General features: G+C 42.4%; 1 protein-coding gene across 4 annotated transcripts in view; it reads left to right on the top strand.

Moving 5' to 3' along the window:
- ttll5 (tubulin tyrosine ligase-like family, member 5) overlaps positions 1–15,333 on the top strand; it is a 43,242-nt gene that overhangs the window by 23,429 nt on the left and 4,480 nt on the right. For all 4 annotated transcript variants that reach the window (XM_031847120.1, XM_031847119.1, XM_031847118.1 and 1 more), the window contains 4 exons: positions 12–190; positions 2,173–2,312; positions 8,852–9,044; positions 12,136–12,338. In XM_031847120.1, the coding sequence (XP_031702980.1) occupies positions 12–190; positions 2,173–2,312; positions 8,852–9,044; positions 12,136–12,338 (715 nt within the window). The remainder of the gene's footprint in view (positions 1–11; positions 191–2,172; positions 2,313–8,851; positions 9,045–12,135; positions 12,339–15,333) is intronic.

Raw genomic sequence — 15,333 nt, 5'->3', positions numbered from 1 at the left:
CTGTATGTCAGTGATCAGGAGGAGCACTTCCAGTAAGCTGAAGTCCAACTCAGCCGGGACATTAAAGGATTTAAACTGGCAAGCGCAGTCGAACCAGCAGGCCTTCATCTCAGCCCTGCAGAAGCTGGCTGACAAGCAGGTTGCTCGCCACTATGCCAGCTCCAGTCACATCAACCTGCTGACACAACACGTGAGTTGCCTAGGTCTTTACCGCTAAAGCCCAGGAAGTTTCGTTGTGCTCGAATAAGAAGCCATGTTGAGTTATTGAGCAACTGTAAACGGATCCGTGTGATGTTTCATGTAAGGAAGAAGAATCTGGGGCTGCTGCAGTAGTCTCTCACTGTGAGGTCTCTGATACTTCTCTTTGTTGATGCGTAAACCTGGCTCTGACCCCATGCTGATTGGCGGCATCTAGCTGCTCATTCCTTTGGCAGACCTGTTGGAGCCGGAGGGTCTGCTGCCTCGTACCGTGCACCTTCCTCCTTCAGTCCTCGGCTCGCCTGCAGTCTGTGGGCTGGGGTTGGTGCGGGGGTGGATCTGGAACTGGGGTTTGAAGCTGGCTGGCCCAAATAGTGGTGAGCCGCATCAAGCCTCAGCTCTGTGTGAGGTCTCATTATCAGATGCACCATGGGGGAGTGATTTCTGTTGATACTTAACAAGCAGCCACTTTTTTGTGGTAATTGATGCTTATAAATAGAGGAATGTAGCAAATTGGCACGGAGCAGGGGAGCGGCAGCTCCATTGGCTCCATCACCACCTTCTTCTATATTCCCCAAAGGTTTGTCGTTCGGCGTGGGGAGCCCCTCAACCTCTTCTTCCTCCTCCTCTTCTACCTCCTCCTCTTCTACCTCCTCTGCCTCACTGGATTTTTTTCGTAAAGGTTTCTTTGTGATGGCACCAGACCACACAGACTGCAGATTTTATGGCTTCCCTTTGACTCTCCATTATTCTGTCTATCTGAAAGGTGTTTGCTGTATTTCTTATGAATAGTTAATCCTGGGCATGGCAGCACAGTGTTTTGTCGAGAGAAATAGTCCAGTCTTTTTCACTTTAATGGCTCAAAGAGTGCAGTTTGTGTTTTGTATTTTTTGGGCTCAGATTTGAAGTCGGTAAATCACTTGCTGAACTAAATGGAGAACGTTGTAAACACGAACAACACCCTGTTGCCCCAGTTGACCTCTCAGGTTTAAGTACGTAATTACTCGCTCTCAAGCTGGTCAGAATGTATAATAAACAGAACCTGAAAATGAGTAAAGTCAGGCATAGTCGCTGTCCAATATAGTGTTATAAGACATTCTTCTAACACTGTGTCTCAGTTAGACAAGTTGGTGCAGATGACCTTAGACGATGGGGCGTTCTGGCAATTATATACACTTAACAATGGTAACTGTGGTAAAGATATGGTAGAGATCTATTCATTATGGTAGATTTATTCAAATTGTAATGGCTTATCATGATACATGATATATGTCAATTTGTCCAAAAGCCTTGTATTATTGGCTTCCACATGTGTTTTCATTTGCTCAGTTTAGGCCGCACAGCTTGTAAGAATACGTCCAGTCTACCTTAATAAGTAACTTAGAGCAGAGGCTGTGTAACACCATGCTGACACATTGTTTCACGTCGTACAAGGCCTGGCAGCATTACAATTTTCCCATTGGACTATTTAGTGCACAGGAGGAAATAAAGTAAATAAAACGCCACAGCAGGATAATTTATTCTCCCATTAGCTTTCACTGAACATAATTCCCAGGGTGGTACGGAGCAGTACAGAGGTGCAGTCGCTACAGTGGTCATAAACAGATTTTGGCTGGCGAGTCATGATATAGCTGATTCTGTCAGAGATGGAGAAGGGAGGAGGGAACCACCTGGATTTAGTGCTGAGCGGAGACTAGCTCTGCCATGTGCTGTGTGTACATTTCACATAGCCCCCAGAGACAAGAGAATAAAGTGGTCGATGTGGGGAGGAACGCAATGTGAGTGCTTATTCATCAAGCATTCCCATTTAGCTTTAGATGCTGGGATTAGTGGGATGTTTGCTTGAAGTGACTTGACTTAACATTGATTTTGTTACTGAATACATACATCTTGTTAATACAGTGTGTGTGATGAAAATGACTTTAAATTGGTTTGATTTGAATGATCTGTTGAAGTTGTCTTCTCTGCCCGCAGCTGACCAACCTGAACCTGGCAAACAGGATGCTGAGCAGAGAGAGCGTCACACTGAACCCTATAGAGCGGCATTCTGCTGCACCAACCCAAGGGCCAGTGAAAGCTGTTCACTCCGGAACAGATCTATGTAGCAGCACTAGGTGAGTCCAAAGACATGTGGCATGTGCAGAGAACTGAGGGGGGAAAAGGGCATTTAAAAAATACTTTTTCTGCAGTACAACTAGGGATGCACAAGTTTGATAGGCCGGATTTGCACTGGCGCTGATACTGCTTTTATCAAGTGGATCGGACATCAGATATGATGAAAAAGTGTCTTCTTCAACAAGTAAAACCCAGTGTTTCTATCATGAGTTACATTCACTCAGTCAGGGTGGGCTGCTCAGTTATTAGTGCTACAACAATCCCTGGCCTCATGCTATCTTCGATCAAAATGACTCCAATGGGCTTTGCACAGTGTGGTAGAGCATCTTTAAGATGGGAGAATGGGAGCACTGGTATCAGATTGGTACTTGGAATCAGCAGACACCCTGAATTAAAGTATTGGAATTGGTATTGGGAGGGAACAAGTTTGAACGGTGCATCCCTACGTACAACCATTGTCCATTTCTTCTTTTTTTTGTACTTTGAGGGACTGTGTATAATCAGTATAGCTTTTTACTTTTCCTTCCCATTTTTTCACAGAAATTTGCAGAACCTTGTTTCTAGGAAATGGCAAAGTGACTTTGGGGAGCTTGGGGGACACAAAATTAATTTGAAAATAAATTGTAAATAATCAGCGCTTCGAATAATATCAGGGTATTTTTTTGGTGTAAAAAATGAAAACTTGACTTCGCACTTCATATCAGAAAGAAAAGTTTCATTTCTTAAAGTCCAACTGAAATTATCATTTTTTCTTGTCTGTAACAGCATTCATAACTGCTCTGCAAGTCACTTCTCTTTTGTTCTCATTTGAGACCTGAAATCAGATACCAAAGGGGGAAAATGTTTATTATATTTCTTGGTAGTTTTACTTAAATTCGACAAATACATTTAAATAAATATGATTTTAGATGGACTTTATTTTGTGGTAATTGCTACAGTACCTTCTCTATGACTCCAGTTTTTCATTTAGCACAAACCAAACCTCTGCTCCCTTATAAGTGCTCCATTGCTCCTCATGGTCATATTTCACCATTGTGCCCAAGTGCACTACTTAGTCGCCCTCTCCTGAGGCAGCAGAGACGGAATAGTGTGTTACAGTCTCGATGGGGTTCACTGCCAAGGAAAACAGCATAATCTCTCCTCTGAGAGATGCTGCGCTGATGGACACCAACACAGAAATTGTAGTTTGAATAAACTGCCATTCTTGTTTTTTAAGATATGTCATAAGGCCTAAAGAGTTCAAATACTTTAGTTGAGTTGCTTTTTTCACTCTTGAGATTGAAGTGTTTAAAAGACAGAGACGCTTTAATCACTTTGGACAAATCAATGTCCTGAGGATTGTCTGTGTAATCAACTTTACTCAAGTCTTTACTGTAGACACTTAGATTGCGGTAGCCTATTTGGTCACACTCAATAGAACCTAAATGCTTTTTTAATGGTCTCTGACAAATTTCTAGATTGAACATTGTTAGTCTTTGGAAAAGGCTTGCGCAGCGCCAACACTCCTCTGGGCAGGGTAGTTCAATACGTGCCTGCAAATGGGCATTTTATTCTCTTTTTATTAGTGCTTTGTGGAGCTAAGTAGCACCAGAATTGGCTGCCGAGTGTCGGGAGTGTGTGAAGCATGCTGGCAGCTTGAAACATTGCGTTGGTGGGATGGAGGCAGTGGTGAGGGGGGCAATGTCAACACCCACATAGTCTGTCTGCTCCAAGTTCTCGCCTCTGCAGCCACTGACCCCCATTCCTCACCCCATATCTTACCCCTCTCCCATTGCTCTGAGGAGGGAAGGAAGGAAACAGAAGGACAGAATATGTGAGTGACAATGTCTCAGACAGCTTGGCCTTGATCTTAGACTCTGTTTTTCCAGTCCTGCCCTTCCTTATGTATCGAGCTGTCAGGGAATTCCAAGAATGTCTGCTGGCCTGTTCCCTTTTTTTAAAATGTTTTTATTTCCACAAAAGAGATTTAATAGAATGTATAATTTTACGGATAGCTTCACGTAGCTCTTACATGTGATACTGAGGAAACAGAAGTCACCCTTTGATCTCCCATTTAAATTTAGAACTCTAGTGCTTTGATTGGATCATAAATGTCTTCTCTGAATGTCATTCTATTTAAATGTTTTGGCTTTTCCGATACTGTTTTGGCACTTCATTCATCACAGAATACATTTAAGTTCAGCTTTGCATTTCAGCTTTTCACATTTCAGGTTAATAATTCATAGACGGTGGAATATACAGTTAGCTTCTGTTCCAAATCTCTCCAGAAAATACACAGCTGCCTTTATCTTCCCATTTGTCACTGGCTTGCAATACAAAAGCTCTCTTGTACCCCAGTACTCCCAGCCCTTGGTTTGGCATTCACCTCGTATTGCAGTGAAATGTCTTTAATAAGATATTAGGATAAATTGCCTTGATTTCACCTCGGAGCTGTTTCTTATAACACAGAATTTCCTGTGTCCCTTCCCCCCCTACACTCGGGCCGATGGTTTGTGCCAAACATACTGAAACTGTTAAGCACACTGGCTCTTTAAGCAACCACAGGGGTGAAGTATGATGGGTTTCAAAGAGCAGCGCGGCTCTTTGAAGTGCCGCTGCCAGGATCTACCTGGTATGCTTCATCAGCACTATTAGAGCGGCTGCCTAACTGCAGTGTGCTGACAACCGGAGGGCTTTGAGCCATACTGCAGGTCCTCATGCATCCACAGTGAGCTGGGGGATCATTTCCGGTGTTGGACCTCCTGAAACGTTTATGATGATTTCCATTCAACGTACTTGTGAAATGATGTGAGCAGTATAAAACACTCAGATAGTCAGACATTCTGACTACGGTACAGTCAAGGAGACAACCTCAAAAATAACAACCAGTTTGTTGTTTTTTGGTTACTTCTACACATTTTTCATACAGAGTAGCATCTTACTTATGGCTGATTAATCTTAGTTTTGGGTTTGGGTTTTGAGTGTATAGTATTTAGTCAGTAGCAGGTCATGGTTTGTCCTCTCCACTTGTATTAGTCATGTGATATAATGTGTCTTGAGCTGCATTGGCACCCTGGCCACAAAAAATGCCTCCTTATTTTCTTCTCACTGTACGTACAGATGACCGCAAACCTATTTCCTCTGCAGTGTTCGCTCCAGCACAGCTAGAACTGAGAAATACCACAACCCTGCTTATGCTGGGTATTTTTAGTTCTGTTCAATACTTTGTTAGATTGATGTTTGACTTGGTCGAATTTTGTAAGAACATACCATTCCAAAGGATTTTATGACAGGTCATTTGCTGAAGCAACAACCCACCTAATCAGAAAAGCTCGGGTGAAAATGTAAAACGTCTTCGATGGAGGTTGGTTTGATGTCTCTCTTCCTTGAATTTAAAAGAAGAGAAGTTTTTATTCGCAATTATTGGAGCCAGATGTGGCAATAGGAGGGAGAGCCCTCAAGGTAAGAGAGTGAGAGATTCCAGTGAATGGAGGGATTGAGGCAGCAGATATACACACCTCTACAGCAGTACACGTGTCACCCATTTTTGCAGTGTTGTCAATTGTGTGTTGCTATTAGATCAGGACTGAGTTGCACCAGTTTTTGTGGTTACTACTAGTTTTAAACTAGCAATTTACTAAACCACGTTCACCGTTAAACTACCATTAAACTGTGTATGTGTAAATTGGTTGCAAGGACACATTTGTAGTGCCATCATCCAGTCAAAAGTAATCAGCAATGTAAACAGGAAGTCACTGCAGCATCACCAGCTGTAACATCATTTACAAATACAACAGTTTTTAGGGGCCACGTTATATGTTAAAGGTTGCTTCCCATCATTTTGTAAATCTAGGTTATTTTTGAAAGCGCACATAAAAAGAATAAGGTGCTTTCTTGAGTTTCTAAATGTTCTTTAAATCTAGAATGTCAGTGTCATCTTTATCAATCATGTCCTTTACAGTATCAGGGACCTTTGCCTTTCAGTGTTCCCCTGAGCTCCTTTGAGAGTAAAACCTTGAACTGGTCAGTTTACATCAGTCCATGTTCCAGATGTCAGGATATTCTCGGTTTTAGTAAACCTGTATTTTATACCAGACCACTGGTGGTTTCAGGATCTTATATTGCTCACCACTGCTTTAACTAAAGCATCAGCACGCATGTCTAGACTGCTGAAACAACAAATGCCCAGATACAGATCTTTTTTTAATTTATTTTTAAAGACGGTTCTGTTAAGTGTCATGTTGTTGCAATGAAACAAGGCAAACAACTGAGTAATGGCTGGAAATACCCGCACACTCTTGAGGCAGCTGATGTGTACACTGACCAGGCAGGGCTTTGAGATACTGTGGCATGATGTCACCTCAGACCGTCCATTTTCCCACATTCACACATGGTTAGATTGATGGTTAGACATGTGCTTAACTTGCACTGCTGTGTTGTTCGACAGTAAGTCATATCAGCGTATTAAAAGATGGCGAGCGCAGCGGGGAGTAAGCTGACACCAACGAGCAGCAGTCCAGCAGGGAGGGAGCTCCCAGGTCGCTGGAGCCCCACGCACACACACATGTGCTGTACCAGCGATGAGAAACTCAGCTGTAAAGCTGCTCTTCTCTACTGCCTGTCCCTGCATTGCTGGTTTTAAATTCATGGTGATGCTGTCGTATGTTTCCCGTGGTGTTGTGTTGACACTCCCTGTCTGAAAAGACTTCTCATCGGGGGCCCTTCTGCAGCATTGTAGTCATGGAAAGCAAATGCTCTTGACCGGAGGAACAGTCTGTTTCAGACCATATGCTAATAAACTGGTAGTGCTGAAGGTCCCCGTGGTCCAGTGTGCAAACTGCAGCCAAGCTAAAGGAAATGACTGTTGTAAACAAAGACGGAGTTTTTGTTTTGTCTCCTGGCGTTAGTAGAATCTCTGGCCTTGCAGGGTTCACAGACAAGCCTTTGTTTCCAGAAGCTAAAAAACATTGACTGGTCACACCGGTTGTTTTTGCAATATACTGTATGTCCCATTATGTTCACATGAGTTTCAGGTGCCTTGTGTCACACAGGGCAGGAATATGTTTTCACTTGAGCGACACAAGATTATTTTCCCACAGTGTGTATTGTTCAAGATTAATTGAGTTCTAATTTTAGATTGGCTCTACAAATATAGCAGCTATTGTGATTTTAAGTCTACAGTGTTTCCTTTTACTCTCGACCAATGGACAAATGTTATTGCATGTAATGGGAGGAATTTCCAAGGATTTCTTTTGTGATTATGACCCCCAGGGATGCCATTTCTTCAAACTGTACTTGTATCTTTCTCTTTCGTTGTTTTTTTTGTCGCAGTTCCCAATAGTGCTCTTTATGGCACTTTTTGTTTGCGCACACCAGACTCAATGTAGACTCAATTTAAGCATGTCTGAAGGGGAGGATCGCCTCATTAAAAAAAAAGCTGAAACAGGCTTAGTTTTAATGACAGATAATCCAGTTACAAACTTGTGCAACTTGTCAAAAGGTTGTGGCTTTGTGATGTAAATGGGACGTGAAGCTCGGGGAGCACTCAGGCAAAGAGGAAAGGTTTTTAGGTCAGCCTGCTGCCACAGGCTTGCCCTCTATTCTGACTCTGATCTGCACACTGAGCAGCCACCGACTGGGACTCCCGTCAGCTGTCTTGTCTTTTTTGCTTTTTGCCGGTGGTGTTGCAACTCAACATGTGGAGGGAAATGGGTCAGTTAATTAGGTACTGCAACATCCATGCTTTGGTTGGATGGTAAAATAACTGACAAGGAGAAGATGGTAGCAAATACTGTGGTTTTATGGCTTACTATTGAGTCATTGAAGCTTGCACCATCTTGCAATTTTGCAGGTAATTATTAGCTATTAAGATGGGTTAGTAGTACGTTAGTAGACTTTTGTATGTAAGTATTTTGACATTATGCTGCGCTACTTGTCAATATATGCTATAATTGTATTTCGTCACACCTCTTCCACGGCGTTCTTGATCTTTTGTTCCTCCTGATCACTTCTGATTGTTAAAAAACTCCGAGGACCACCTTCCCAAATAGATAAGAAGAAATACTGACCTGACATTTTTAATCAAATAAATGTATTCAGGTTCATATTTGCTCACCACACGCTTTGGAGCTTTTACTGGTGCAGGGTTGTCTCACTTTTTCCTTTCAAAAAATGATCCATTTTGTGTCACTGCATCCGAGGAAATGTTAGCTAACAGTGGCAACACACATTTGTCTCTTGCTGATGATGTGTCGTGATTGGTGTGTCGATGTTCAAATTTCACTGGTCATGGAAATTATGCTTTTTAATTTTAAGTTTGTTTTATTAATCTTTAATACCCTTTTCTTTTCCACCACGAGGTGAAACCTTCATACTGTAGATGTTCAATTTCTATTCGAGTGCAAATAAGTAACATTGAGCTGACGCATGTACTGTACCGAGGCAGCATTGACTGCAAAGCAACACAGTTTGCTTGAATCTGAAGCAAAATGTATTTTTTGTTCATTCTGATTCTTTCAAATTTTCACTGACCAATTCGTTTGTGCTCTCCAACTCACAGGCCACTGCAGCATGAGGAGGGTCTCTGGGATGGTCAGATGCAGAGTGCCTATAGCTTGGTGACAGGGGTGAACCCCCAGCAGCGCTACCAGCCCACCCAAGAGAGCTACCAGCTTCAGTTTGCTATACAGAAACTGCAACAGCAAAAACTTCAGTCTCAACAATTTCTGGACCAAGGCCATTGCAGACACCAGGTATATAAGAGCGTTTGGGTTTGTTTCCCCCCCCCCAGTATTTCATCTTAACAGCGTTACGTTACTCTGATCTGTTGTCAATTCTATTTGTTCCCTCAAAACACGCCGAACGTTTTTGTTTTGTTGAATTAGGATTGAGCAAAAGAGTTGAGAAATGAGTTGTTCGGCTTCTTTTATTCAAGCAAATTATTGGAATGGAAGGAAACAGAATGCGTTTCGAGCTATAGTTCAGGAAACTCATATTTGTGTCTGTACAGAATATTCCCTTACCGAAGCACTGCGCCCGCCAAAGTAGTGCAAAATACACCCACGTCAAGGGGAAAGCTTTCATGTTAGGATTTTCAAAGCTATTCTAAAATTCTCTTTCCAAACCGCTTAAAGAAAATGGTGTTTCGGTGAGAATATCCTCCTCAACAGAAGCTCATTCCTGGAGAGCCAAACATGACTCCTCACTCCAAGATTACATTGTTTGGCTGATTGACTCTGCTAGGTTTACATTGGAAGGTGAGTAATCAGGAGGGCACCAGAGAGGCCCCGGTACAGAGTCCGTTATGAGCTTGACGTTTTTACAGCACGTATCAGATTTGAGCTCCATTTGTATTCCGATTACAACACAACTACAATTTTGGATATGAGATTTTCTCAGCAGTAGTAATGGAGCAACAAAAAGCATTTTTGCCCGACTAGCTGTGACGGATGTGATTTAGCTGTTTTTACAGGGAGATTAGAAAGGTAAAGAGGTCATGGTTATTTTTTAGGCAGCATAATTTGAATGTTTAGAGAAAAAAACAGCCCCCCTGTTTTTTTAGTATAATTGCTTTGAAAGAGGATCTTAAACGGAAGGAATTCATTTTCAAGAGGATTTTGTATCCATCTATGGATGGATAGAAATGGAGACAGGACAGTGTCATGGGACATGCCATGCCTTTCCTCTGTTCCACTCCCCTTCTCATTTCGTCTCATAGTCTGAACACAGTTGACCAAATTTCCTTTATTGTTGACGTGCTCCATCACACTCCTGCATGAGTTCTTTATAACAGAGAGTTGTTTAACCCTCACAGACTGAGCTCATAGGAAGGCTGACTCTGGATATACTGTAATTGTCTCACCATCAAATCAGACATCCCTCTCTTTGAACTCTGATCGGTCTGAACTCTTTGATCGGTCCAGGAATTAGCACGTCACATCCCTGAATTCCCATTGCTGTTTTTTTCTGGCTTCCTGGTGAAATTATTTGAAAATACCCTTTTTTTATTTGAAGACACAAAGGAAGTGCTTCACCTAGTGCGAGTGGCCATGTGTGAGCGTGTGCTTCTGTGAGATGAGAAAGAGACAGGGGGCTGTTCCGGCGCTCCAGTCCACGTTCCGGTTACTGGGTGCAGACTGCGCGGCTCCTCCACAGGCTTGGCTCCGAGCCACCTGGCAGCCAAAGAAAGGTGGCCTTCCTGGTCCCGCTCAAACTGAATTGTGACCGTGTGTCTCGCAACCTGGAAACTCAGCTTCTCATTTATCAACACACAAATTACATCAGATATTCCCCGTCACACTGCCGGCCCTTTTGAATGGCTGCACCGTGAGGCTGGAAAACCATTAGCCTGTTAGATAGCCGTATAAAGCTGCAGAGAAAATAGCATTGACGTGAGATGTGGAAGGAATGTATGCAAAGCATTCACCAGCACTGCAAGGACAGAGTGAAATGTAGCTCTAAATTATTACGTCAAAAAGAAAACGGCATTTTCCCCCTTCCCAAGGCTTTAAAGAGATCTTATAAACAAATAAATAATGTGAAGAATTTGCTTTCTAGTGCTGCCAACTGCAAAAAAAATGGTCTTGTTTTGATACTGGATGGCATTTCATTTATATGTGCACTAATTCATGTCAAGCACTTTGATATTTCACCTAAATGACCAGAGAATACATATTTTTTTCCCATGACTAACCCGTTCTAAATGTGATTGCTCTTCCTGCTCCTCTTTTGGAATTGGGTCACCTACACATTGAGAATATACTGATTCAAAACAACCATATCTTTGAATTTTAAAATAATTTATATTATCTATGATCGCATACCGTTGCAATTCTCAAAAGCTAATAGAGTATTCTTGTTTTTATTGCCCTGCTGCTAAGTACTAACATTTGAATGATTCAATTTATCTGTTTAAAATTGTTAATTCTTAAAAATGAAACATATTTTGTCCATTTTTTACATTCCCCTGATAATGCTTTGGGAGATCATAGTAATTAAGGTTATATGAACTTAAATTCCGGGTAGAATTCCTTGTCTTACATCTGACACCTGACCTTTAATAAAGACTCCATAGCCGGCAATTTTACGAAGTTTTGTTTTGAGCAAATTTACTTTTTCAGGCAAATACAACACAGTCGATTCAGTCTTGTATATATGGAATGAAAGTCAGCTAGTTATGTATTGGATTTCAAAGTATCGAACCCATCATCAGAATACAGATCAGTTTACAATCAAACACAGATTTATGGCATTTGGCATTTATTTATTTAGTTCCATATATTAAAAGGAGTAACGACCCTAGGATTGATCCTTGTGGGACACCACGATTGTCAGCTCCCATATCTTTAATATCTTACCTTTTAAACTAACATATTAATAAGAAATCTAGAAAGAAGTTGTTAGGAAACGTCTTACTGTAAAAATCTTTTGGGGACTAAGCTCTAATGGTGCTCAGAGCCACATTGCTATTGTAGACTTTTTTTTTCATGGCATCTCAGTTGTTGTAAGCTGTGTTTTAAAAACAACTCTCACATCCACAGAGGTACAAGTAACAACCACGATGTTTTGGGATCACTTCAGGAATTCATCTATCTCCAGCAACTTTGGTCCAAAGGCATTTGCTGGCCTGCAATCTGTATCAACAAACCTTTAAGCAGGACGTTAGCTGATCTAAGCAATGCTTTGTCCCATTGTGATAACTAATGGCTGATCAAAGAGTAGTCATTGTTAGTCGCTGCTCTTACAGCACTGACAGCCTTATAATGCCTGTCCTTAAAGGTTAAACTTCAATTGTAAACTCAATGATGCTAACCTTAAATAACTGCTGTTTTTCTTGTTTCTTAGGCTCAATTTCCAGACCAGACGAGTACTCAACACGCTCAGGCTCCCAAAAACTCATCCGGCTGCCCTCCGTCCAGCTTTCATGTTCGGTCCAATCACAGTCACGGCCAGATTCAAACCTGCGTTAGTCCTGTTCTCGCCCCAAAGCCACCCAGCAGTGCCAGAGAGGGACAGATCAGGAAAACGGCGTCAAAGCGTCTCATCAAGTAAGACCGGCCTACCAACTGAATGCATTTAGTTCTGATTTACTTCTTCCTGACTCCTGATGATACTTAAATCCAGTATAGCTGAGAGTTTAACAAAGTCACCAGGTAATGCATAGCCCATTCAGTGATTGCAGTGGGTTGGTATTGATTGGCCGCTGCTTGTGGATTGAGACAAAGCGCATGGCATCGGTGAGTTCAAGGGGATAGGGCTCATGCTAATGAGCGTTATATGTGAGTGCTCCCAGTGTTTTGGCCGCAGGGTGTATCTGTAAACAACCTCATCACAAGCCTGATTTCTGCCTGAACAGTAAACAGAACGTGGTTAAGTGGAAGGGCCCCGGGCTCCGAGCGCCGTTTAATTCCTGTTTGGTTTGGAGATAAGCTGAAGAGCACAGAATTGAAAATAAAAGGAAAGGAGGGAAATAGGGCTGAACTGCCAGCTATTTCCCTCGCTTACTTTATGACTTTATTACTGCAACATCTGGCCAAATTACACAACAACAGCAAACCTCTGTGATCAGTGTTAGCAGTCGCAGTGGTAAAGGGCTCTTTACACTCCTCTAATGTGTAAGACAAAAGGACACAAAACTCTCCATTTCTCTGTTTGACTTAATTAATTTATTGCCACTTTGCAGGTCTCCTGACAATCTAAGCAGTAGAGTTTTGAGAGTAGCAGGTAGCACTGAGCAAAGCCCTCGCACTGCTGACGTGTTACATTCAGTCATCTTACTCGACTGGACAAACTGTAGCTGGCAAGCGAAGAGTTAAGAGGGCAAGGGTGCAGCACAGGGGTTGCAGAATAGGTTAGGGGCAGCCGGATAGGTGCTGTGTTTGCTCCTGTGTGTGTGTGTGTCTTCCTGGCAGTTGCTGTGTTTACCCTCTGCATGTGGAATTCCAGAGCCCCCTCACACTCTCCTCTGTCCTGCATTTTTGTGGTCGACCAGTGTGACAGGGGAGAGTGTGGGAAAAACGGAAGCTTCAGGACCAAAAATGCACCAATGGAAACAATGAAAAAAAAGAATAAAGAGAGGGGAAAAGAAAGAATGACAGCGAAAAGTGAACTCGGTCCAGGAGAAAGGAGATGATTGTTTGCAGAAAATAGGGGGATAATAAGTTACTTCCCTTTATTTCCAGTGCTCATTTTTGGGGCAACTCAATACCTCTGTTATTGAGGCACATCTGAAATGCATCCCAGTGTAGACCGAAGCTCCTCCAGCTTATAATAGAATCACTCTGCTGGGTGTATTCAAACAGTTCAAGGTTATCCAGCTCTCCAAACACCTTCCTCCAGCCAGCTGTAAAACTGTTGCTTGATACAAATTTCCCAGCACTGGCCTCGCCTGAGTCTCCCATGAGTAATACACCGCTGATGATCACTGACAGCCTTTAGTTAAATCTATTTATCAGAATCACATTTGGTTTCTGTGCTTGTTTAGGAAAGGAAGTGGAGTGAAGTCAATGCAGCAAAATGATTTCCTCTGTTTGGAGACGAAATCCTACAACAGTGCTATCCAATCCATTTCCTTCTGAATCTGCTGACTTGTGTCCAGCGATTGAACGGAGCGATTAGTCAGCATTCAGTTTTAATCGAAGACTGAAAAATGCTGAGTAGACCGTGGCAAAGATTCGCAATGCCTTTTTGATTTTCAAGCTCAACTAACATGCAATCGCACTTGCTTGAAGCGAATGTGCTTCATGTTGGTATCTACTCAGCAGGGCAGGGCTCTCTGGTCTATCAACATACCACAACTGCCAGCTCAAGGGGCTGCAAGGACTCAAAGTGGTATGACTTCAGTGAAGGCTTTGAAAGGAGCAATTTGTAACACAAATAAATGAGCCTGTTTGGTATTTTGTTTGCAAGGTTTGGCTAGACGCAGCTGTAACTACGGAAACCCGGGCTGTCGTGTGGCATTACTAATAGGGTGACAATTACACCACCACCATTAATGTCAGCCCTGCTGCTGCTTTCGCTCCCTATTAATCAGCCACAACAGTAGTTATTTTCACGGGATACTGTATACACACAGAAGCTGCCAAAAGTGTGTTTATGGTTAAACTTTATCCCCTTTGGTCAACCTGAATAACATTAAGACATGCTTGTTACCCGAATGCATAAAGAAAACGGCACATCAGCCATGTTTACACAAGGACTCCATGCTTTCTATGAGTAGTGTGAAATATTCTTTTACTTTAGGTTTATATTCCATCTGTGCATATACTGCAAGTTCAGTTCTTGTTCTCACCTGCAGTGTTTCTGGCTGCTTCCTGACTCTTGAAGTGACAGAGTGAGAGACTGTTGACAAAGAGAGTGATGTGAAAAACCCAGAGGTCAAGTTTCCCCCCCCCTCTCTTTCAATATGAAAGGGGTTGCTTCCTGTCGAGTTATGCCACGCTTAAAGTGGGCCAGTTCTATTTGTGGTTGTGTAATGGTATGAAAGAACAACTGTGCAGTCCCTTACAAGGAGGCAGTGTGTACCCTCATTACCTTGTTAATGCTCCTTTGGCAAGCTGCTGTGATGGGGCGAGAGGTTAATGCCAGCTAAGCTTTATTTATTGTTCCCCCGAAGAAATGCTTAGCAGATTGAAGGTATAAGGTTACAGACGTGCTCTATGCTTCACCGGTTCTTATAATGGTTTATTCTTTGAAAACACTGTATTTGCTGTCTGATTATTAAAAAAAAAAAAAAAAAGCCGATATAATTCCCTGTCTATGATCTCCAGACTCCTGTATCCCTGTGAGATAAATAGACACTACTGTACTGACTATTCACCCTATATGTATACGCCTTCTGTGTCTATAGCCATTGCACATAGTCAGCAATCACCACAACAATCCTGTGAAAATCACATCACCCAGGACAAGGAGCCGGAATTTGGCCCCTTCTTGTCACAATAGCTCATGAGAAGCACTCAGCAAACACTTCACTCCCACCAGCCTCCAATGGCTGCACACACACACACACACACACACACACACACACACACACACACACAC

Source organism: Anarrhichthys ocellatus, unplaced genomic scaffold, assembly GCF_004355925.1.
Source record: "Anarrhichthys ocellatus isolate YVR2014 unplaced genomic scaffold, GSC_Weel_1.0 scaffold7, whole genome shotgun sequence".
In the NCBI taxonomy this organism is placed as follows: domain Eukaryota; kingdom Metazoa; phylum Chordata; class Actinopteri; order Perciformes; family Anarhichadidae; genus Anarrhichthys; species Anarrhichthys ocellatus.
This window is presented reverse-complemented; position numbering and strand designations above follow the sequence as displayed.